The 23,896-nt window shown below is 49.8% G+C and overlaps 1 protein-coding gene and 1 non-coding gene across 2 annotated transcripts in view; both read right to left on the bottom strand.

Annotated features, from left to right (window-relative positions):
* The window catches only part of PITPNA (phosphatidylinositol transfer protein alpha), a 41,037-nt gene extending 18,184 nt beyond the window's left edge, over positions 1-22,853 (bottom strand). The window contains exons 1-7 of the mRNA XM_060082027.1: positions 22,735-22,853; positions 18,673-18,703; positions 13,722-13,867; positions 9,233-9,324; positions 4,147-4,154; positions 2,987-3,061; positions 747-830 (exon numbers count right to left, since the gene is read on the bottom strand). Of these exons, the coding sequence (XP_059938010.1) occupies positions 747-830; positions 2,987-3,061; positions 4,147-4,154; positions 9,233-9,324; positions 13,722-13,867; positions 18,673-18,703; positions 22,735-22,754 (456 nt within the window). The 5' untranslated portion in view covers positions 22,755-22,853. The remainder of the gene's footprint in view (positions 1-746; positions 831-2,986; positions 3,062-4,146; positions 4,155-9,232; positions 9,325-13,721; positions 13,868-18,672; positions 18,704-22,734) is intronic.
* Positions 6,405-6,507, bottom strand: LOC132479424 (U6 spliceosomal RNA). Its single transcript, XR_009530540.1, has one exon. It is a non-coding gene; the product is annotated as a U6 spliceosomal RNA (small nuclear RNA).
* Positions 22,854-23,896: the final 1,043 nt, after the last annotated feature.

The following is a 23,896-nucleotide window of genomic DNA, read 5'->3' as shown; positions in this document are numbered from 1 at the left end:
CCCATCTCTCCAACTTTATGGTCTAGCAGTGGACTGTCCTTTCCAGGTGGCTGCTGCCATGTCTGTTACTCTGAGAAGTGACCACCAACGTCTTGAGGGCAGGGTACTTGTCTTTTCATGTAACTGGCAACCCCCCAACCTAGAACCCACAGAACAGAGTATTCTAAACACAAAATAGGCAGGCAATATCTATTTTTAATCACAAGGTTAGAAAGAGAACTAGTTTCAGGCTAAGTGTCACTTCAGCAGGGCAAATCACCCCCAGGGCTACCGACAGTACCTGCGTCATCCAGTGACAATTTCCAGAGGGCAAACAGGACACATACATCTGGGCCACCATTTTCCTGGTGGTATCCCCGAGTCAGGGCGAGGCAATTCTTAATACTCATTTAAAAAATAAAATACCCAAGAGAGAACTTCCCTTTGAGCCAAGTTGGGTATGGTTCCTTGGTTTCTCTGACACTTAGAAGTCATTTCTGGGGCTTCCCTGGTGGCGCAGTGGTTGAGGGTCCGCCTGCTGATGCAGGGGACACGGGTTCATGCCCCGGTCCAGGAGGATCCCAAATGCCGCGGAGCGGCTGGGCCCGTGAGCCACGGCCGCTGAGCCTGTGCGTCCAGAGCCTGTGCTCCGCAACGGAAGAGGCCACAACAGTGAGAGGCCCGCGTACCGCAAAAAAAAAAAAAAAAAAAAAAAAAAAGTCATTTCTGCATCTCAAAGGCCACCCATATCACTGAACAGTTCCTACCTTGCTAAGTACTTGGCTTCGATCTGCAATGTCTATATATATGGCTTCCACATGTTTCCAAGCCTCAGGCTCCAGTTTATGCACCTGCAGGAACAAGGAGGACCACTGTGTAGTTTTTATCATCTACGAAGCACCCTTTACCCAAAATGGACACCTAGCAGCAGCTGTTCCCATAGCCATAGATGTGATATTCCTACTGGCACATGCAAAACTATCCAAAGGAGTGGGAGGATGGATTTTAAGTGGACATACATTTGAGAACTAATGCTTTGATTTTTCAGGCTAAGTACAACTGCAGCAGCCCAAGACACTCTCAGGACTCCCCTAGCACCTACTTTGTTTCCATATGTTCCCCCTTTGTAAAGACTATACACTTGTCTCATGGGGATGTTGCCTGGTTAGCCATATACTGCTTATTTTGATGCTCTTAAAAATTAACTAACTCGGGGCTTCCCTGGTGGCACAGTGTTGAGAGTCTGCCTGCTGATGCAGGGGACATGGGCTCGTGCCCCGGTCCGGGAAGATCCCACATGCCGCGGAGCGGCTGGGCCCGTGAGCCATGGCCGCTGAGCCTGCGCGTTCGGAGCCTGTGCTCCGCAACGGGTGAGCCACAGCAGTGAGAGGCCCGTGTACCGCAAAAAAAAAAAAAAAAAAAAAAAAAATTAACTAACTCAAAATAGGTGGTACCAGATACAAAATCATGCTACGAAATTCTGATAAATTCAAAATGTACAAAAGGGACTTCCCTGGTGGCACAGTGGTTGAGAATCCGCCTGCCAATGCAGGGGACACAGGTTTGAGCCCTGGTCCGGGAAGATCCCACATGCTGCGGAGCAACTAAGCCCGTGTGCCACAACTACTGAGCCTGCGCCCTAGAGCCTGCAAGCCACAACTACTGAAGCCCACACGCCTAGAGCCCGTGCGCTGCAACAGGAGAAGCCACTGCAATGAGAAGCCCGTGCACCACAACAAAGAGTAGCTCCTGCTCTCCGCAACTAGAGAAAAGCCCACGCGCAGCAATGAAGACCTAACGCAGCCAAAAATAAATAAATAAATTTACAAAATGCACAAAAGGATATGATAAAGAGTAACTCTTTTGTCTTCAAGTCCACTCCCAAGTACCACCAGTGCTAAACAATGAAGTGTAGAGATTTTTCTTTTAATACAGATGGTAGTATGTATACACACTGTTTCACATTGTGCTTTTTCCACTGAACAGTGTAGGTTGAAGACTGTTCCCTACTGGTTCTTTTTAATGGCTGCATAATATACCACTATGTGGCTGCACAACAATTTATTTAACAGGGTCCTACTGATGGGCTCTTACGTTGTTTTTAACCTTTGGGTACACAAAGAATGCTGAGATGAATCTCCTTGTATATAAGTTATTTCATACATGTGAAAACATAACTGTAGTATAAATTCCTAGGTGTGGAATTGATGGGGTAAAGGATAGGTGTATTTTATTTTATTTATTTATTATAAATTTATTTTATTTATTTATTTTTGGCTGCGTTGGGTCTTCGTTGCTCCAAGCGGGCTTTCTGTAGCTGCAGTGAGCAGCTACTCTTTGTTGCAGTGCGCGGGCTTCTCATTGTGGTGGCTTCTCATTGCAGAGCACGGGGTCCAGTAGTTTCGGCACGCAGGCTCAGTAGCTATGGCTTGTGGGCTCTAGAGTGCAGGCTCAGTAGTTGTGGCACATGGGCTCAGTAGTTGTGGCTCACGGGCTCTGGAGCGCAGGCTCAGTAGTTGTGGCACACGGGCTTAGCTGCTCCGTGGCATGTGGGATCTTCCCGAACCAGGGCTTGAACCTGTGTCCCCTGCATTGGCAGGCGGATTCTTACTCACTGCACCACCAGGGAAGCCCGGCTTACAGGATCTTAGTTCCCCAACCAGGGATTGAACCCCAGCCCTGGCAGTGAAGGCACCAAGTCCTAACCACTGGACTGCCAGGGAATTCCCTAATTTTGATGTTTTAAAAATGCACCTCCTCTGTGCCAGGAGGTACATTTTTAGACCAATCCCAGCACTAGGAGAGGTCCTATAAAGGGTCCTGGAGATCCTATTTTCAGATTAGAGACAGAGCAATCCCATCCTGGTAGGACAGATCTGGGCACAGGCTACTGCCTGCCTGGCCAGGACAAAGGGGACCACGGATCAGACCCCTTGGCATGGAGGGAGCCTCAACACCCTGTCCTGGGGCCTGGAAGTCCTTGGGGCTCCTGGGAAGTGCTACTTACATTCTCCTGGGTGCCAAGATCTGGTTTGTGCCAGGTTTCAATTTTAATCAGAAAGTCTTCTTTCATGTACTCATTCTGGAAGAGGAAAAAAAATACCTTACAGTCACCAGGCTCAAAGTTGGAGAGTAACCATCCCCCCTACTTGCTCATGGGCAGTCGAAAGACCCCAGCCTCCACCTTATAGTAACAGCTGACTGTACCAGGAGCCCACAGTACGCCAGGTGAGTGTTCTCTCGTTCAATCCTCACCCCAGCCTGTGACGGCTGTAGTAATACCACCCTCATCTTACAGTCAAGGAAAGTTACGTTCAGAGGCGTGAGGGGACTTGTCCAATGGCACGGAGATAACAACACAGCTGGTCCTCAAACTCAGTTGTGTCCGGCTTCAAGATCCATGTATTTAATCCGTGTATCTCTCCTATTTGCCTCATGCACAGGGCGTAAGGGCTGACTGGCAGCGTGGGAAGAGCACGGGGAGACTTCCCAGCCAACCAAACGTGTTCCCTGCCCGCGCCCGTTCTCCCCAGCCAGCCTTTTGCTAATTTAACCCTTCATGCTAATTATCAGCTTCCTCCCTTAGTGCCTTTAAAAAGTTGGAACTGCTCAAAGGAGGATCACGTTAACCCCTAACTCCTCAGTGGGAATTAGGTTCCCAGAAACTTCTTACATTTACCAGCAGGGACAAGGCACCTGGATGAGGACGCTGAAGGGTGGAGAGGAGGGGCACTGACAGAGGGGCTGGGCCTGGAAAAGAAACCTTGCTGATTTCTCAATTTTGCCAAGGGTCAGTGCTCACTGGGGTCAACAAACGCCCCGATGGGAAAGTCACAATCGGGTCAGCTGAACTGAAGCTTCTTGTACAACCCTGGGAAGGCCAAGCCTGGGGCAAGCAGGGGAGAGCCTTGCATCATTCCGTACACGTGAGACCCAGGGCTAGTGTGCCACAGTCCTGACTGCTGCACCTACAAAGCCACCTGCCAATGTAGCTTCAAGCAAGAGGCCATTTTGCCAATTAACAAGTTCCTCATTAGGACTGAAAGGATTAAGCCTCAAAAGATCCAAGAGAAAGAGGAATACCCAGGAGTCTCCGGGGCAGTTCCATTTTTATTTTTCCTTTTCTTATAAATCATCTACAGTTCCAACCCCCCTGAAAATACTTACTGTAATAACTGCTCCAAGGCAAGGACATGGAAAAAAGAAAGAAAAAGATTAATGAGGATAAATAAAATATCCACCTCTCACCCCCAGGGAGCACGGAAGCAAAGAATTCTCCACTCCCTGGGGCACTCCACAGTCACTCTCCAAGCCCCAGCGAGTATATCTGGTACCTCAAATGCAGCAACTCCCAAGTTTCACTCATACAGAAGTCCTCAAAGACCAAATATGGAATTTAATTAAAGCAATGCCACTACAGGCTCCTCAGGACTCTTCCCAGTTGGGCAAAGACAGGGAGCAGTTCTGATGAACTGAAGCGTGGAGAGCCGCTGCTCTGCCGTCGGAGTGTCACCTGGTGTCCCCCCACCCCCGCTTCCGGGGGCACAGAGCAGGGCACTGTAGGCCAGGCCCTGTCTATCTGCCCTCTGCATCCTTCCTCTCACTGTAACCAAACCTCTCACCCTCCACACTCCTGATCATTGTAATGAGACCCCCTCGGAAAGCACCGTTCAATTATTTATCAGAGAAAATGACTGCAGCTCTAATGTCACTGGGGAACAGACTAGCCCTCCTCCTGACCACAGCCCAGATCATTCTGTACCCTCTGACTTTTGCAGTTATCGCAATTTCAGATGCATGCCACACTGCCCCATCTGACAGTACATGGGGCTAACAGTCAAATTCTGTAACTCCAAAACTGAAACTAAGGTTATCTCTGAGATTGAGATGAGGAGAATTTGAAATATAGGGGATAAGATCCACCTTGTACAGAAATGACCCAAGAGACTATCAGTAATTTCTCTGAATCCAACAAAAGATACTTGCAAGAAAGCATCAGATCAAGATTATAAATAAAAGGGCTATTGAAATAACTGCCCTTATGAGTTTAACAAAAAAGGAAATGAAGGGTATAATATTCATTGAGGGCGAGTCCAAAGAGACCAGTTTGGCAGAAATTCTCCAGCACTGTCCTGGGAGCAAGAGCCCTGGGCTGTGTACGTGGCACATCTAGCAGCCCCATCCTGAGTGTCAGGTTGGCCTGGTTTGATGACACTAGCCCTCAAGGTTCTCCCACTAATCACCTGATTCTGAGTCTATGCTCTCCGAGCAAACTTCTCCTAGTTTGGCCTCTGTTGGGACAGAAAGTGCTAATCAACAGACACAAGGCGGGGCTTCCCTGGTGGCGCAGTGGTTAAGAACCCACTTGCCAATGCAGGGGACATGGGTTTGAGCCCTGGTCCAGGAAGATCCCACATGCTGCAGAGCAACTAAGCCTGTGCGCCACAACTACTGAGCCTGCGCTCTAGAGCCCATGAGCCACAATTACTGAGCTCGCGTGCCACAGCTACTGAAGTCCATGCACCTAGAGCCCGTGCTCCACAAGAGAGCCACTGCAATGAAAAGCCCGTGCACCATGAGGAGTGGCCCCCGCTCAATGCAACTAGAGAAAGCCCACTCACAGCAACGAAGACCCAATGCAGCCAAAAATAAAGAAATAAATTTGTTAAAACAAAACAAAACAAAACAAAACACAGACACGAGGGTCTGATCACTTAAGCGAGTGGACGTTTTCACTACATGTTGGCTTTCTGATTATAATTTGGTTTCCTATGCAGAAGAGTCCACAAGGAAAGAATGCCCACTCAGCAAACAGGAATATCTGGTTTTCATTAGTAATTTTGTATTTCAATATAACTTAATATATTGGCATTTGGGGGTTTTGTATATCAGGTCTTTCTGAGATCCTAAGAAACAGATCCATTCAGTTCTGACAAACTAGATTTGTGAACCTAGGAGGGTGATCACCCTCCTGGCCTTTAATGCCAATGTGGGTGACCAAACAATCTTTCCCAATCTTCTCTAGCCTCAAGGCCTCCAAACACCTCTCTAGCCTCCAAACACCTCTGCATTTGGAGCCTTCCCTTTTCTTCAAACTGCAACCCTGTGTACACTGGAAATGTCTCAGGAAACCCTCTGCAGTTGGAAAACAGGGCTCTCCAATGAGACCAGTAAGGTACTTTTTAAAAACCATGGCTTTGGGACTTCCCTGGTGGTCCAGTGGTTAAGACTCCGTGCTTCCAATGCAGGGGGTGAGGGTTCGATCCCTGGCTGGGGAACTAAGATTCCGCATGTCGTGTGGCACTGCTATAAACAAACAAACAAACTATGGCTTTATTTAGACTGTATTCAGCCCAGGGTTAAGGTTACAGGAAGAGGAAGGAGGAGAAACATTTATTTTCCTCTTCCTACTTTCTTTCTTTTTTTTTTTTATGGAACGCTTCATGAATTTGCGTGTCATCCACGCACAGGGGCCATGCTATTCTTCTCTGTATCGTTCCGGTTTTAGTACATGTGCTGCTAAAGCAAGCGTCTCTTCCTACTTTCACTCACAGACCCAGTCCCATCTTACCCCCTCCTCATGTCCCAAGTCATGAGCATCAGGGGAAAAGAAACAGAGAGAAATAAGGTAAGAGGATAGAAAGAGCTGATAATAAGTAGAGTATTCCACAGCCAACCTCACTCCAGTGAGAACAAGGTTAGAGCTTTCCAAAAGGCATGTGGAGTTTTACTCCACACTCCTTTATCCATCTCACCTCAAACTCTGATCTACTTAGGGCAACCTAACAGTTTGAACTAATAATCTTTCTCCCACCAGCCCCCAGAGGGAACTGGACATAGCCTTCCTTGTTTATATCTCTTTTTAAAAGAGGAATGGCTAACCGAACAGATCTAAGATTCAAGACATTCATTCTGGGCTTCCCTGGTGGCGCAGTGGTTAAGAATCCCCCTGCCAATGCAGGGGACATGGGTTCGATCCCTCGTCCGGGAAGATTCCCACATGCTGCAGAGCAACTAAGCCCGTGTGCCACAACTACTGAAGCCTATGCACCTAGAGCTCGTGCTCCACAACAAGAGAGCCACAGCAATGAAAAGCCCATGCACCATGAGGAGTGGCCCCTGCTCACCGCAGCTAAAGAAAGCCCGCACACAGCAACGAAGACCCAACGCAGCCAAAAATAAAACAAATAAATTTATATTAAAAAAAGAAGACATTCATTCTGTACGGCACTGGGTTGTGACTGTAAAGTCAGCACCCACTGAAGAAGCCAACCTCCTCTCCCCTACTCCCTGCCTCTCCTCTTCAGGGAGTATTTAGAAATTACATTTTTCTTCTTTTGGCCAAGGATCAGAAGATGCGAATGAACATGTGGCGTCTAGAAAAATGCCCGTGTCAGCTGCAGCACACTCCCCCCAGAATTACAGAGGACAGTGGCATCTCTCAGTTGGCACAAGCTGTGTACCCAGAGCCCCGCCCCGGGCATGCAGCCGTCCACCCTGTACGTTTGCCTCCCTTATGCCAAGTTGACTAAGGTTCTTATGACACATGCTCAATGCAACTCTCTTACACATCAAGAAATCACCTTTGGCCCTAGGCCAGACACACCCAGCCACTGTCCACACTGTCTTTTAAGAAAGTGTGTATGTGCCTCTTCCAAGAATTGAACAGCTTCCTGCCTGATGCTTAGGGAATAGTGATGTTTGCATGTTCAGCTACAGCAATAAAACTCTAAGCATTACACATCCCAGGTCCCACCAATGACCGTGCATCTCCTGATACAAGGTTCTTGAACCTGTGTAGGACTGAAGAGAGCAATGACCCTGTGATCTGGACTTCAGTCATTCCCAAAGTCAACGGGATAAGGACCACATGTATCTTCCTCATCAGGTACAATCTAGGGAGTGCCAGGTCCCAACAAATAAGAGAAGTGTAAGCACAGGCTGGCAGGAGGACCCCACAGGCCGACTGTCTGTGCCAACAAATGTAGACTGGCTGGGGGAAAAGCCACTTAACTCACGGTCGACTTCCAGGGGACCTCTAGAGACCCCCCGCTGGAATCCCAGAATGTCTAGAATAGAAAGTTCTCTGTGAAGGTTCAAATCTTTCCTTTCTAGGAACTCTAGATAGGAGACTAGGGAAGATTAAGAGAATAATTCCATTCCTATTCCCACCTTCAACTATAGAACATGCTGGTCTAGGAAGTTCCCTGGTGGTCTGCTAATTAGGACTCCGTGCTTTCACTGCCAAGGTCTGGGTTCAGTCCCTGGTCAGGGAACTGAGAACCCACAAGCAACATGGTGCAGCCAAAAAAAAAAAAAAAAAACACCAAACCATGCTGGTCTACTGGAAGCCACTGATTCAGGGCTCAGACTAAAGGTGGTATATAACATACTTGGGGGCTAACTGTTTCTAAATCCTTTGTCATCAAACATTGGGCTTATTTCAACTTTTCCCCAACAACATCAGGGTTTTCTTTGCTATGTTTTCTTGGTATCTAGGTCTGGCCCTTCTCCAGCGCAGGAAGGTCACCCTGCAAGGCCCCTTCCTATGACTGCCTCTCTCAAAAGTCCCTGGGCCTCACTGCTGCTTTTCAAGCCAAACATGAATACATCCTATTAAAACTGGAAATTTCAGTATCTAACAATAAGGGAGTAGCTTAAAAAGATCCCAGTACATTCATACAATGGAATACTATGCAACTATTAATAAATTTTAAACAATAGACTATATGTAGTAACAGAGAAAAGGTTTCCCATTTACTGAGTAAAAATTAACAATTTAATAATTAGTATGATTTGACCCAAAATTTGGCTGAGAAACATGTCTGGAGACTTTATATACATGTGTATATGAAAGCATTTTAAAAAAGGATTAGAAAGACACTAAAATGTTAACAGTGACTAGAAATGAAAGGATCATGGGTGATTATTTTCTTGTTTATATGTATTCTCCAAGACAGAGGACATTACTTTTGTAATCAAAATTATCATACCATCCCCAAATAGGAGGGATTGGTCCTATGCCATCTTGGGCCATGGCTACTTGGTGGCTCCCACCCAGCTGGCTGCCAAATTGCACTAGACAAAACTGGCACTCACCACCGGCCTGAAGGGAGGCCCCAAGCTCATCCTTCCACTGGCTTAATCTGGAAAATGAAGGTGGGACACAAAACCCCAATTCACTGCCACCCCTGGGCCTACTTGACCACACCCTCCATCCACCGTGGGGCCCAAATTCCACCTCTGCACTCACCTGTTCTGCAATAAGGATAGGCATTCCACGCTTTTTCATGTATATTCAGGGCTCCTTCTGGGGCCAGCATTCGAACAAACGTGGGCACTTTGCTGTAGTGAGAAAAGGGTTATGAAGAGAAACAAAGGAGAGAGTTAGAAGACAATGGGCTAGGGACTTCCCTGGTGGCACAGAGGTTAAGAATCTGCCTGCCAAGGCAGGGGACATGGGTTTGAGCCCTGGTCCGGGAAGATCCCACATGCCGCGGAGCAACTAAGCCCGTGCGCCACAACTACTGAGCCTGCGCTCTAGAGCCTGTGAGCCACAATTACTGAGCCTGCTCACCTAGAGGCCGTGCTCTTCAATAAGAGAAGCCACCGCAATGAGAAGCCTGCGCACCACGACAAAGAGCAGCCCCCGCTCGCCGCAACTAGAGAAAGCCCGTGCGCAGCAACAAAGACGCAACACAGCCAAAAATAATTAAATAATTAAATAATTAAAAAAAAAAAAAAAAAAGACGACGACAATGGCCTTCTACTGCACATTCTCCAGGCTGCAGCTCCAGCTTCTTTGTGGGGAGTTGACATGCAAGTTCCCCTGAGACCAGCAGGTTACTCTGTGTGTGAAAAGCCACCTGTCAGAGCCTGACACCCCAGCTCAGCTGGCTACTAACATCCACCTGCAACTTGGCCCCCTACCCGCCAGGAACAGGACAGCAGGTGAGGCCCCGGGCTACCAGCCACGGCTTATCAGTCCTTACGCTATCATTACGCACTCTTCCAGAGCTCACTGGGCCCAGGGCATGGTACTACACATTGCAAGGATGAGATGTCTTCAAGAGTGGACCAGACTGACTGGCTGACTAACCTGGAATATGGGATCCAAGATGACTTGATCTGCTAGGGTCAGTTCTGGGCAGCCAGGAGGGCCTCAGGGCCATCTGCCTCCCAGGACAAAATATTTTCTTCCATTCAATTCTTATCTCAGGTTACAGAGCAGCAGGTACCGTATGAGCTCTTTTTGTTTCTTTTGTTTAAAAAAAGGTATGTGTATTCCTCTGCCTCAGCTTTTAACTGGTAATCTACGCAGTCTTAACAGGCTCCAACAACCTCATCAGCTTAGTGCCTGAGGCCTAAGAGAAAGAGCTACCTCCAGGACACAGATAACTCTGAACACGCAGAGCAGCCCACTGAGATCCACTCACTCTTGGCCACACTCATTCAGGTAAGTATTTCTATGAGTTAGGCACCACGATGCATGTAGAAATCACACAGACATGGCTCCTGCCCTCAGGGAGCTTCCATTCTAGTGAGGAGTGGAACTAACCAGGCAGAGCACTGTGAGAACACGGTGCACGGGGAGGCTCCCCAGGGAAAAGGAAGGTTTACACGGAGTAGCGAGTGGGTAGGACTGAGCTAGACAAGAGGGCGGGAGTGGGGTGGGAAAAGCTGGGGGGAAGAGAGAGAAGATCAGAGTAGCTCGTGTAAGGTATGAGGTGGGGAATATAGGAGAACAAGCAGAGGCTGGGTCATAAAAGATCCTGTAGCTGCATCAAAGAGGATGGACTTTATCCCGAGGGCAAAGGGCCATCTATAGCTTCTAAGCTAGGGAGCAACAGATCTTCTTCTGGACAGAACGCTTGGAGCTGTGCAGAGAAGTGGAAAGCATGGAGACCAGTTAGGAGCTGCTGTGGTAATCCAGACAAGAGATGATGGAAGGAAATGCAAAGGCTGGAGATAACCAAGGAGATGGACTCAAAAGGACTTGATGAAGGACTTCCCTGGTGGTCCGGTGCTAAAGAATCCGCCTTACAATGCAGGGGACGCAGGTTCGATCTGTGGTCAGGGAACTAAGATCCCACATGCCGCGGGGCAACTAAGCCCACGCACCACAACTACTGAGCTCTTGAGCCTCAGCTAGAGAGCCCGTGTGAGGCAAACTACAGAGCCCACATGCTGTGGAACCCATGCGCCACAACTAGAGAGAGAAAAACCTGCACGCCGCAACTAGAGAGAAGCTCGTGCGCCGCAGTGAAAAATCCCGCATGCCTCAACAAAGATCCCACGTGCTCCAACTAAGACCCAATGCAGCCAAAAATAAAATAAAATAAATAAATAAATAATAAATCTTAAAAAAAAAAAAAAGGACTTGATAAGACGAACAAGGAAGAGGGTGTCGTGAACCCATGGTTTCCGATTTGGGACAACTAACGGCTTTGGTCCTCATGATGGGAGGTGGTCATGGCATTCAGCACTGTTGGTTTTCTTTTCTTTTCTTGGCAATTGGGTGTTTTGGGGTTAAGGGTAGTGGTAGGTAGCAGTTCAAAGTTTCCACCCTCTCCATAAGGGAGAAGGTGAGACATGTCCCACCCTCCATATGTACAGACCTCCTCTCTGCCACTTTGGTTGGACCAGCTGAGTCTTGAGGAGCCAACTGGCCCCTACTACCAGCCTCACTATCTCTTTTCAAAGTCCTCTTTAAAAAATACAAATGTGCTGTGGGGAAAGTGTGTCTTTCTTAAGTTAATTAATTACTTTTGGCTGCGCTGGGTCTTTGTTGCTGCGCACAGGCTTTCTCTAGCTGCGGTGAGCGGGGGCTACTCTTTGTTGTGGTGCACGGGCTTCTCACTGCAGTGGCTTCTCCTGTTGCGGACCACGGGCTCTAGGTTAGCAGGCTTCAGTAGCTGTGGCACAAGGGCTTCAGTAATTGTGGCCTGCGTGTTCTAGAGCGCAGGCTCAGTAGTTGTGGCACAGGGTTTAGTCGCTCCGCGGCAATGGGGGATCTTCCCAGCCCAGGGCTCGAACCCATGTTCCCTGCAATTAGCAGGTGGATTCTTAACCACTGCACCACAGCCACAGGGGAAGCCCCAGAAGGTGTGTCTTAAGCCTTATTCTAATCAACAGTTAATGGCTCAGTAAGGATTGGTTGGCAGTCAGCTCAGAGGAGGACGAGGAGAAGCCATGGAGGGAAAAGAGCACAATGTCAAGGAAATGGGATCCTGGTGAGTTGTTTTGTTTTGTTTTGTTTTTTTAACTTTCTGAGCACACCACGTGGCATGTGGGATCTTAGTTCCCCGACCAGGGATCAAACCCGTGCCCACTGCGGTGGAAGAAGGGAGTCTTAACCGTTGGACCACCAGGAAGTCCTTTGATGAGATTTTTTTCCCCACTTCAGTGTTGTTCTCTTCCTGGCTCTGGCACTCACAAAATCCTGGACCCCTCTGGGCTGGCACTTTTACATCCCTAGATCAGCAGACTACATTAAATCAGCGATTTTACCAAATGAAAATGAAACTGCTTTGCTCAGTTTAACTGACTAGAGATTAAGGTTCAGGTTTAAGTTGCACAACAATGTGAATGTTACTTAATGCCACTGAACTTAAAAATGGTGGGACTGCCCTGGTGGCACAATGGATAAGACTCCGTGCTCCCAATGCAGGGGGCCCAGGTTCTAGCCCTGGTCAGGGAACTGACCCACATGCATGCCACAACTAAGAAGCCTGCCTGCCACAACTAAGATCCAGTGCAACCAGATAAATAAATAAATATTTTTTAAATGGTAAAAATGGTGACTTTTGTGTTATGTACATTTTACCACAATTAAAAAAAATAGCAGGTTTATTTTTTCCAGTATTGGGTAGTTTCTAAAACTAGATTGATTCAATTTCCATTCAAGCCGGTCTATGTTTACTATGGCTTTCAATGTCCTTTGGGCCAGCTTACAGTTTACTGAAATATTACTGTCTTGGTTAGGGATTCAGCAATTGTGTGGTTTGCAATGGATTTTGGTACACCAATCAGTTCAAGCTATACTCTTAAACACTTATGCCTTTGATCCAAAGAGAGGTACCAAAATTCCTCTGGTAGCTGATTTCACAATATCAGAATTTAAAATACTACCTGACCCCACAATTCTACTTGTAGGAACATTTACTACAGATTTACACACATTGAGTATATCAAAAGATTTGTGCAGAAGGAGTTTTAGTGAAGTACTGTATGTAAACATCTGGAAATGACTGTAAATATACGTCAAGAGAAGACTGGTGAAACAACTTCTAGCACATTTGTTCAAAGATACGACGTGTACTTTAAAAGAATGAGGCCAAATATGCTGACAGTTAAAGAGCCATGACATGATAAGAAAGAAGAGATCCCATCTCTGTCAGATAACAAAGGAAATGAACAGCCATTTACACACACACACACACACACACACACACACACACACACACTCTCACTCTCTCTCTCTCTCTCTCTCTCTCTCTCTCTCTGGTACTCACAGACAATGGAAGGGCCCACACTTCCGAAGACTAGGAGCCTGGTGGGTTGAGTATTACTTTTATTTAAAAACAAACAACACTTTAAATGAGCAAAGAAGAACCAACTCTACCTACTCTCGCAGGTGAAGCAACTTGATGAACCAGCTAACAACTCAAAAAACACCCCAAATGATCCGCTGTCTCCACTTTGACACCAGGACGCCTTCGCTCTGCTGTGCAGCCACCTACCTCTGTAAGTGGTAGATCTTGTGCGTGTACTGGCCTTTCTCGCCGTCCTTTTCATAGGGCTCATTCACCAGGACCTCCACGCCTTCACCACCACCCGTTTCATTTTTGCTGGCCTCAGCCACAGAATACAGCTGCCCTACTTGATACTGAAGAAACAGAGAGACGGGAGTTACTGCCAACGCAGAATCTTCTCGATGGCTGCACACAGTCCAGTTGCCAGGAACTGTCCAATTAGATCACTCTGGGACCCCCTGATCCGGGAGCTCATCCCGCAGTTTCTCACGTGGCCTTACCCAAATCTGCCCAGAGCCGCTAAGAAAAGCTGCTCCGTGGCCTCTCTTTAGCCATCAGGTGTGTTTAATTTCATCTTTCCCATTTTCACATCCTACTTCAAGGCTTAAGGAGGCAGGTGAATATGCTTAATCTCACACCGCTATCCAGAAAATAGAGTCCAAGGTAGTTTTTGCCCTGGACCTGCCTTTGGTCCCAGATCCCCAAACAAGATCTGGGTTGGTTGTTAGAAATCTCTTTATCCCATTCATTTAAACAGGTCCTAAGACATGACTTCTTGTCAAGAAAGGTACCCAGCGCACTGTGAAATCCACAACCCCCGCTATAAAACTGGCTCATCTACTTGTTTCTTCTCCAGCGTTGGGCCCCTCCTCACCCTGCCAGCAGCTCAGAGGGCAGTCCTGCAGGCAACCAAACCTCCTGATGCTTTCCTGATTCCTGGTGGGGCTGAAGCAAGCGCCCTGCTTCCCGTATTAGATAGCACAGATTCCTATCCCACAGTGCTGGCTGGGTGCACCCTCTGTGTTGGCACTTACTAGATGGCCAAAGCCTAGTTTTCCTTTATTTGGGTCACATGCCACCCTATCAAGTCACGAGTCAAGATCACTGGCCTCCTCTGATCCCTCAAGACAACTCAGTATTAGGGCCAATGACCTGGGCAGTGCTCAGACCTGGCCCTTCTGCTCCCTTCTCTCTGAGGGAAGCGGTCTAGGGGGAAAAATGAGGTGAAAAGAGGATGAACAGCAACCATTAAAGCAGGAAGTTACGCCTATACCAAAGGATGCATCTTCCCTATCACGGCCAGTGCCACCAGGCACAACACTTCAGGGAGTATGAGAAAAAGAAACTTGATTATAGTTTGGGGAGGGGTGGGGATCGATTTTCCTCACCCTCCACGCCCCCTCCTCAAGCTCCTGGTACTCTCAGGAGTGAAAGACAAAGGTCTTTCTCCCTTTGAGGCCTGCTCTACCTGGCAGCCTCCTAAGCACCACCACCGGGACATTTCTGGGCAAAACATGGAAGGAGGTGAAGCAGCACACCGGGACACTTCACTGTTCACCACGAAGCTGAAAGAGCCCTAACTCCCAACGCAGAAACGCAGCCCAGGATGCCAAGGAAAGGCCCAGGCAAACCGTCAAGGCTGGGGTAATCCTGTAAAGAGGAGCATCGGGGTGAGAGCCAGCCACCTTGACCTTGCTAATCCAGAGCAACATCAGGGCTGCCTCAATGCCCCCAGGGAACCCCAAGCGGTCCCTCTGCCTTTCCAAGTCCACCCCTAACAGAGGCATACATGAGAACCCCTATCACGTGGGTCAGGGTTTGGCCGAGCCAGGGGTTCCCAGGAGGGAGCAGTAATTCTGTGTCAGAGAAGAGTTGTAAGAACATCTAACCACTGACTCAGCAAGCCTACAGGGGAGGGGAGGCCGGTGTTACCAGGCCGGTGGAGGGGACTGGGGGGCCGGCTGGTGGTGCTGCTTGGGGAGGGGCCCCGGCAGAGACTAATCCCCTTCATTTGGTTCCTCTTCAGCTGCAGGAATCAGAGGGCAGGCTCTAAGAGGATCAGTGTGTTGGGCTGGCATCTTCCCCTTTTAATCTCTCTTGATATTCTGATCCTTTAATCCCAATGAGACATGTAAGGCAGTTTTGTTAATCCTAAGGGGTGAATAAGACTAGCGTCCACAAGCTACAAGTGAGGGACACTTTTCATGTCAGAGGGTTCCCTTTGGCACCGTGGCTCCGCACCCTGGGAAAGCAGAAAGCAGCCAGACTCAGATGGGGTAGAGATGGGGGATGGGGATCAGGACATTAAATCAGATAAAGAGCCCCAAGGAGACGAGGCTTCCAGCCTCCTCTGGCCCAGGACAGTGCTCCCTGCCCTGGAGATCTGCTCCCTTGTTCCCAAGAAAGAAGACAGCTAAGGAAAACAGAGACTCCACCACTTTGGCAAACTGGGAGTGGGAGCCCAGGAAGATGTAGTGGGTGGGCCTGAAACATGTCATGAAAAACAGCACAGCTGTTGGTCCCACCCCATGGACCTGCCAGCCCAGGCACCAAAGGGGCCTGGTGCCATGCATCTCTGGAAATGAGAAGTAAAACAGCCCTGCCCACGGTAGGGGGAAAAGGCAGCCCGAACTGAGCAAGGAACCACTGTTGGACACACCACGTTAAACAGCCAGGGCTCTCTTGCTTTGCTGCAGAATGTCCAGAAACCCTGCACAGTGAGTATTAGGCCAAAGGCTCTGGCCAGCCAGAAGCTGATTTTACCCCAAAACATTGATTCAAGCCATCAGGATGGTCATAAAGACAGGGGCTTCTCTATTCTCTTTTCATTCCCCTTCCAAATCAGAAAGCTCTGAGGGCCTCCAATTGGGAAGCGAATCCAACAGCCACATGACACTGGGCTGTTCCCATGGGAACCGTTAGGATGGGTTATCGATAAAGACTCTGAAAAGGTTGGTCATTACTTATTTCTTCTTTGGCTTCCGCATTCAAGATTTTCTGATCTTCTGGAACTAAGCCTCAAGCCATCGAAAGAGCAGCTCCTGCTTCAACCCTGCACAGGCCAAGCACTGCTTTCTCATCAGTGGTTTATGGCTGAGAATGCGTTGACCATCACCAGGCTTACAGATGAATCGTAACCAGTGCTTACTTCCCAAGCTTCTGCTTTCAGGCTCAGTTCACCCCACAATTTCTTCAATGCTCCAAAAACAAACCACCACAAACTGAAAACCGCCAATTGTGGATGCTCCCAAGGTGAGTTCCCCTTTCCCTCCATGCTTGGCTCCACCATAAGCAATCAGCCAAGAGGTGCCCCCGGACAGTGCTGGCCCTCCTGGGTCTGCCATACCTCTCAGAGACACTCCCACCTGTCATTCCATCAAGAAACTCCCTGCAGGGGCATCCCTGGCGGCGCAGTGGTTGAGAATCCGCCTGCCAATGCAGGGGACACAGGTTCGAGCCCTGGTCCAGGAAGATCCCACATGCCACGGAGCGACTAAGCCCATGAGCCACAACTACTGAGCCCATGTGCCACAACTACTGAAGCCCACACGCCTAGAGCCCGTGCTCTGCAACAAGAGAAGCCACCACAATGAGAAGCCCGTGCACCACAACGAAGAGTAGCCCCTGCTCACCACAACTAGAGAAAGCCAGCGCACAGCAGCGAAGACCCAACACAGCCATAAATAAATAAATAAATAAATAAATATTTTTTTTAAAAAAAGAAACTCCCTGTAAAAATGATCCACTTCACCCCTAAACACCACTTTGAGGTACTCCTGAACTCCCAGGGGACATCTTCCTCTCTGGGGTGTTGGATCCTCCTGTACAGCAGAGAGAGAGGCATAGGACCCCCAAGTTTCAGGGCAAGTAACGTGCTGGGCCTTCCTGCTTGGCCTCCTGGTTTGGAAAATCATCACTTGCTGTTTTTTCATAAAGAGAGCAAGGACCCCAAAGGAGATGGGTTAGCAGGGCTCCCCCAAGCCAACAGCTCTCAGCCCAAGCCCGTGGTTCCCAGGCCCCATGTACATCTCAGGGGCCTCCAGGGATCGCAGCATCTACCCAGCCATCCCCTCCCCCAGCTTCCCCAGTCTCATTTCTCTTATCCTCCTTTCCCAGAACTCCCACATCACGTTCGAGGCCCATCTTGACCCCTCCTCCAGGTCTCCACAGCTCTTAACAGACGTACAGCCCACCACCAGAGACAATCCTCTGGGGCGCCAATGCCTGCCCACTCTCTTTGGGCGCCAAGGGGCCATTTGTCTCATCTCAAGTGTGCTGCGGACTCTGGTGGCCTGATCTCATTTTTCGAAGGTCCATTTCATATTTGGAACAGGGTGGAAGTTATCACAAGAGCTGACATTGCAGGAAAGAGAGCGACTGAGGGCACCATACTGGCTGAGCAGCTTCACCCAAAGTCGAGCTTAACTGAAAGCTGAGGGGCCTGTGGCTTCCAAAAGGGGCAAAGAACAAGGCTGAGCTGGGAGAGGAGAGTGAAGGAAGTTCAGAGAAAGGGCGGGACAAGGGAGGCTCTGTGACAGTCTTCTGCTGTCCCAGAGACCAACTCTGAGTCAGCACGGCCTATGAACCTTCTTGTGGCAAATCCTGCCAGATCCCTATACACGTCAGGCCCAAGAACCATAAAAGGACAGAGGGCAAGCCAAGCCCATCTGTCATTCCCTGCCCTCTGTAAAAGAAGGGTTCTGGGCCTCGGTCTTCCTAGCAGTCACCTAGAGTATGGCTAGGAAGGGCCTCAGAGATTTCCAGTCCTGCTGGTTTGTCACACAACCAGAGAGAGCCAGACACTTCCCTGATGAGTCACAGAGGTCCCAGAAATGCACGTACTTAATCCCCTCAGTAACATGTCCCCAAACAGGCTGAGTTCTAGCAGGTAAGAGGGGCTGGTTTAGTGTCTATTCAAAGTTATCTTGCTGGTCAACAGCTTGAGGCAGGTTGCACACAGTTGGTCAGACACATAAGCGCCCTCCTTCAACTGAAAATTGCACCAGGAAAATTACACATCGAGTACTGATTATCTCTATGCTAGAACAAACATGAAAACCACAAGATGATACTAGTGTGGGCCGCCAGGAGCCCGAATGAGCTAAGGGTCACAAGCAAGTATATCCAACTATGAATAAAAAGAAGAAAAAGGACTTACCTCTTCTACAGACACAGGTAGGATGACTCGACTGCAAGAGAGGGAAAAGAGTATCAACTTCAGGCTCTGAAACCTGCTCTTAAAGCATCATCTTAGAATGGTATTAAATGTTTCGTTGCACTACACCCACTGTCAAAAACCCAGCAGAGAATGGCCCCTGGAGTGCTTCAAGGCTACGACCCTCTCTCCCTTCTGGCACTTCATTTAAAACCTTGTGATTCAGTGCAAACCTGTCCCCTCACCAGCTACTTCCCAGGCCTCTGACTCACATTTGGAGCTGTCTTCTTCTCCCTCTCTCCCACTCATATCTTCCCCAACAAAACTCGCCCATGGGTCTACCTCTCTCCGTTAACATAGGAGGTTAACACAGGAGGACTCACCCCTGCAAACTCTGAAGCCAAGATGAGGATTCAGACCCAAAGAAGCAGGTCCTGGGGATTTACCTCTCTGTGGACCCAACCTCCCAACGACAGCCCTCAAGGTGAAAGGCTAGGAAGGGGCCAAGCTCCTTGGAGAATTAATCACCCTAAGAGCACACACCAACCATCTCTGCTCTGGGGCCAGATATTACAATGCAAGCTACTACCACAAACCCATCAAGAGTGGACACCTAACTTATGTCCTGACCTCCAGAAGCTGTCCAAAGACACCCCAACTGATCACTTTCTTTTCCTTCTCCATTTCAATGACTACCAATTGTTGGAGGTACCACCAATCAATCACCTGTTGGAGAAGCCATGGCCAGCAAAGTCCCACACTGGTCAGAACTCCACACACAGAGGTGCGAGGGCCAGCGGCCCTTCTCTGGGGGGCTTGCATTTGTAATGCAGAGCAACGGCCAACCCCCAGCTCAAAACCGTGAGGTCAGAGAGCTGAGACAAAAACACTTGGTTGTATTCCTACGAATCAAGTCAGCTCCCAAGCTTAGATTCTCAGTTCCCGGACCCTAGGTGGAACCCCTGGAGCCTCCTGCGTCTTGCATGCTTTGTGAAGCACGTGCCGCTATGCTCTCCTTCCTATGCGGTGGTCCTGCCAATTGGGATCCTTGCTCCAGGCTGGTAAAGAGCCTGCTCACTAGTTTCTAGTCCCACAAAGGTCCCCAGATAGCAAGAGACACCCAGAGGGATCTGAGAAAAACTTCACACTCAAGGCAAGGCACAGAGCAGAAAAGTAACAGGAAAAACAAAATGGGCTCCAAGTCTCTACTGCCTGCTAACTCCCCTTCCTCCAGAATGACTCAAATAAGGTAAATCCTGCAGGTTACTGGATGCTGCCACTAATGCTGTCCTCCCATTAGAGAAAGCCAACAGTGCAGAAAAATACTTCCAACTTGGAGGCCACAATTTCTGCATCCTCAGGAGAAACTTCCTAGAAAACAATAAGCCTTTTATCTTCAAGAACAGCAGTAAAAATCACATCCAAGAATTTGCAGAAATCAAATCAAGGAGAATCCTGTTACAGGAAGTGTCAGAAAAATCAACAGGGACAAACTTCAGACCCTGGGCAGGCAGTAAGTCTCCCCCAAAAAAGAGATGGGCATCAGCCAGTTCCTGACAGGACGCCCTGAGGCTGCTATAGGACAGATGCACACCCAGACATTTCTCCCTGGCTCCTTGGGAGCAAAACCACTTCAGCAGCAATAGGGTGCAATTCCAAAGGACAGGGCCACAGAGGCAGTGCGGGGCTGGGACTGGAGCTGTGTTCACTTCAGTGTGACCTTCACTTGCACTCCCCAGAGCTGCAGCGCTGCAGCCACAGCCAGGTGTGTCTGATGCCCCCTCTTGGTCCCCCGCCCAGGGATGCACACACACGCCCGAGCACACACAGGGCACAAGTTGGGCAGAAAAGAAATGCAGATGCCAGGCAGGCTCTGCATACCTGGCACCTTGCACCTTTCCCTGGCAGGCTTCAAGGGGAGGAGAACAAAGACTGAGAAGGGAGGACCTCTCTTCAAAACTCACTCATATCTCTTCTGAAGGTCCCTTCCTTTCCCTGCCTGACCCTCTTTACAAAACCTACAGGTTTCTACAGATTCTAGGATTCAACTGGGAATAGAATAAAAGAATCAGGAGAATGGGAAAAGTCTGTCATCTGTACAGTCAAGATTAAAATCCAAAGTGCACCATGCCCTCCTCTTGTTGGATTCCCAAGATTCTTCCTCCTCACCACACAAAACTCTGTACTCTGGCTGGATCAGCATCAGATTGGATGTCAAGAAATAGAGGTGGGGGGACTTCCCTGGCGGTCCAGTGGTTAAGACTCCACGCTTCTACTGCAGGGGGCACGGGTTCGATCCCTGGTCAGGGAACTAAGATCCCGCATGCCGCTCAGTGTGGCCAAAAGAGAAAAAGAAAGAAAGAAATAGAGGTGGAGGGGCTTTGAAATAACACTCTTCAGATGAGGTGTCAAGCTGGGATGGCACCTGGGTGTGTTCCCTTTGCTATCCAAAGCTCCACACTATGTCCAAAAGTCCTAAACACCTCCAAGGAGCAAACCAGATGGGATGGGGCAAAGTCCCTTCACTGACAAAATGGAAACAGCTCTCAGCACACCTGCCTGGCTACCAAGTGAATTCCACCAGATGCTCTCTACCCGGACACCTCCCACTTCCGGACTTTCTGGGCTTCTGGCCGAATGCTGCCCACTTGCCCTCCCCTCCAGGGGAGCACAGTTTCACTAAAAGTTCTGCACATACACATCCAATCTCTCCTCTCCCCCCACCCCCAATCTTTCCTCTTTGAAAAAGAAGAAAAAAAAGTCCTAAGATGTTTACTTGGAACCATGAGCTTCAGGAATGGGTCATCTCATATTTGAAAGATCAGCAGTCCGAACATCCCCACCTGTCATCCAGTCCCGTGGATTTCACGAGCAAGCCCATCTCCTTGCAACTCCTACCAGAAGTCACTCATCTCCACCGCCCATTAACTACTCAGAAACTCCCTCACTCTTCACCATTTTTCCTCAGTCAATGGCTTTATGAAAGTATCAATTCCTCAGAGCAATTTCCTCATCTCTTTGCACCAAGACTGAGAATCCCCCAGAGACACGCTGGCCCTGTCCCCCACCCCAACTCCAATAACATGTATATTTACTCACAAACATACTCTTTTTCCAAGCTGTTCTCCTCCCCGGTAACATCCTAGCTCTCTCCCTCACCATAACTCCCCCATATCACTTCAGCCCCTGCCCAATATTGTCTGGACTCCTCACCCAAGTGTCTCCAAGTCCCAAGCAATCATCCTAAGGCTTTTTCCCCAAATACCTCGTCCTCTGCCCCCACCACGTGGGCACCATGTCACACCATCTGTCCCCTCTGCTATCTCCTTTTACCCTTCCCCTGTCGCTCAGCCTGACCCTGACTCCCTAGTCCTTTTCCTGTGTCTACTTATCACGATCCTTCCCCTGATGCCTAAGGCAGCCACTCCTCACACCCCAGGCTGCTCTCAACACTCGGCCCCATCATCCCAACTGCATTCTTGAAGCTGTCTTATCTGATCTCCCAGTGCCCCTTGGTATTGTTCAGCCCCAAACCCCTCTCCACTCTGGCTGGCTCCCCGGCTCCCCAGCCCTGTCTGCCCTTGTCTAACCGCTCCTCAGCCACTCAGACAACTCCTCCCTCTCCGGTGGGTCCTCTCAGCCAGTCCTGCAGCTCTGGCTGGCGCCTTCCTCCCTTAGCCTCCAGTCTAGGACCACCGCACATCTCATCCAGCACCCTCGATCCCCTCAGCCCCTCCTCATGCCCTGTCCGGCTCTCACTGTCCCCTTGACCTCATCTCAGGCCTGCCCGGCCCTCTTTGTCCCCTCAGCCTCTCCTCAGGCCTCTTCGGCCCTCACTGCCCCTTGGGCCCCACCTCAGGTGCTGTCCCTCCCGCTTTATCCCCGTTCGGCCCACCTCGGGCCCTGTCCGGCCCTCGCTGTCCCCTCAGCCCCTGCTGGGCCGCCCATCCAGCGCTCTCCATCCCGTCGGGCCCCGTCCGTCCTCCGCCAGGCCATCACCCTCCCTGCTCGTCATCCTCGACTCTCCCTCCCTCCTCGCTTCCGCACGGCCGGCTGGACACTCACTACTCCTTGAGCAGCACCATGTCGCTTCGCGGCTCGGCGGCTGCCCGCTGCCCGCCCAGCCTCCCGCCCGCTGCCCGGCGGCCGCTCTCCTCGTGGCCCGGCCCGGCTGCCTGTGCGCCTTCGTTGTTGTCTGCTCTGTCCCCGCCGCTCTCGCTGCAGTCGCCGCGCCGGCTCCTGCCGCCCCTGCCTCGCCGCCTTCCGCGCCGCTGCCGACGCCGCCCGGAGCTCCAGTTCCGCAGCGCCGCGCGGGGGCGGGGCGTCTCTGCGGCAACCAGAGCGTCACGCGCAGCGCTGCGCGCTGACCTAAGCGCGGAGGCGGAGCCTTCCCGGGCCCTCCTCTCTCGTCCTTAAGTGGGCCGCGGCACTGACATCCGCGTCCGGGGTGGGTCCCGGGCGTGCGCAAGACCCGGGCAGTAGGTGGGGCCGACACCGAGGTGTGCAGCAGGGTCCTAGGGGTGACTGTTCATCTGCAGGCGGAACAGATGCCCCTGTACAGCTGGGCCTCCCCGGTGGTGTGGTTTGAGATCTAGGAAGAGGTTGTGTCAAAAAATATTAATAATGGCCAAGTTTACGTGCACGTGCTCTTCTAAGGGCTTGACTCCTTACAACAGCTCTACCAGAAATGTATTATTACTGTCCACAGTGACAGGTGAGGAGGAAGCAGAGCTTAACAGACTTGCTCAAGAAAAAAAAAAAAGAGAGAGAGAGAGACTTGCTCAAGTCCAAAGATAGCACGTGATGGGTCAGAGATTTTCACCTTGCTGTCTTAGTGTAATGTCTTTTTTTTTAAAATTCATTTTATTTATTTATTTATTTATTTATTTATTGGCTGCATGGGCTCTTCGTTGCTGCGTGCGGGCTTTCGCTAATTGCGGCGAGCAGGGGTTACTCTTCGTTGCGGTGCACTGGCTTCTCATTGCAGTGTCTTCTCTTGTTGTGGAGCTCTAGGGCTCTAGGCACACGGGCTTCAGTAGTTGTGGCATGAGGGGTCAGTAGTTGTGGCTCGTGGGCTTAGTTGCTCCGCGGCATGTGGTATCTTCCTGGACCAGGGCTCAAACCCGTGTCCCCTGCGTTGGCAGGCGGATTCTTAACCACTGTGCCACCAAGGAAGTCCTTAGTGTAATGTCTTTCATCCAAAAAGTATTTGCTAAGTGCCTGCTGT

Source organism: Mesoplodon densirostris, chromosome 18 (genome assembly GCF_025265405.1).
Source record: "Mesoplodon densirostris isolate mMesDen1 chromosome 18, mMesDen1 primary haplotype, whole genome shotgun sequence".
NCBI classification, from domain to species: domain Eukaryota; kingdom Metazoa; phylum Chordata; class Mammalia; order Artiodactyla; family Ziphiidae; genus Mesoplodon; species Mesoplodon densirostris.
This window is presented reverse-complemented; position numbering and strand designations above follow the sequence as displayed.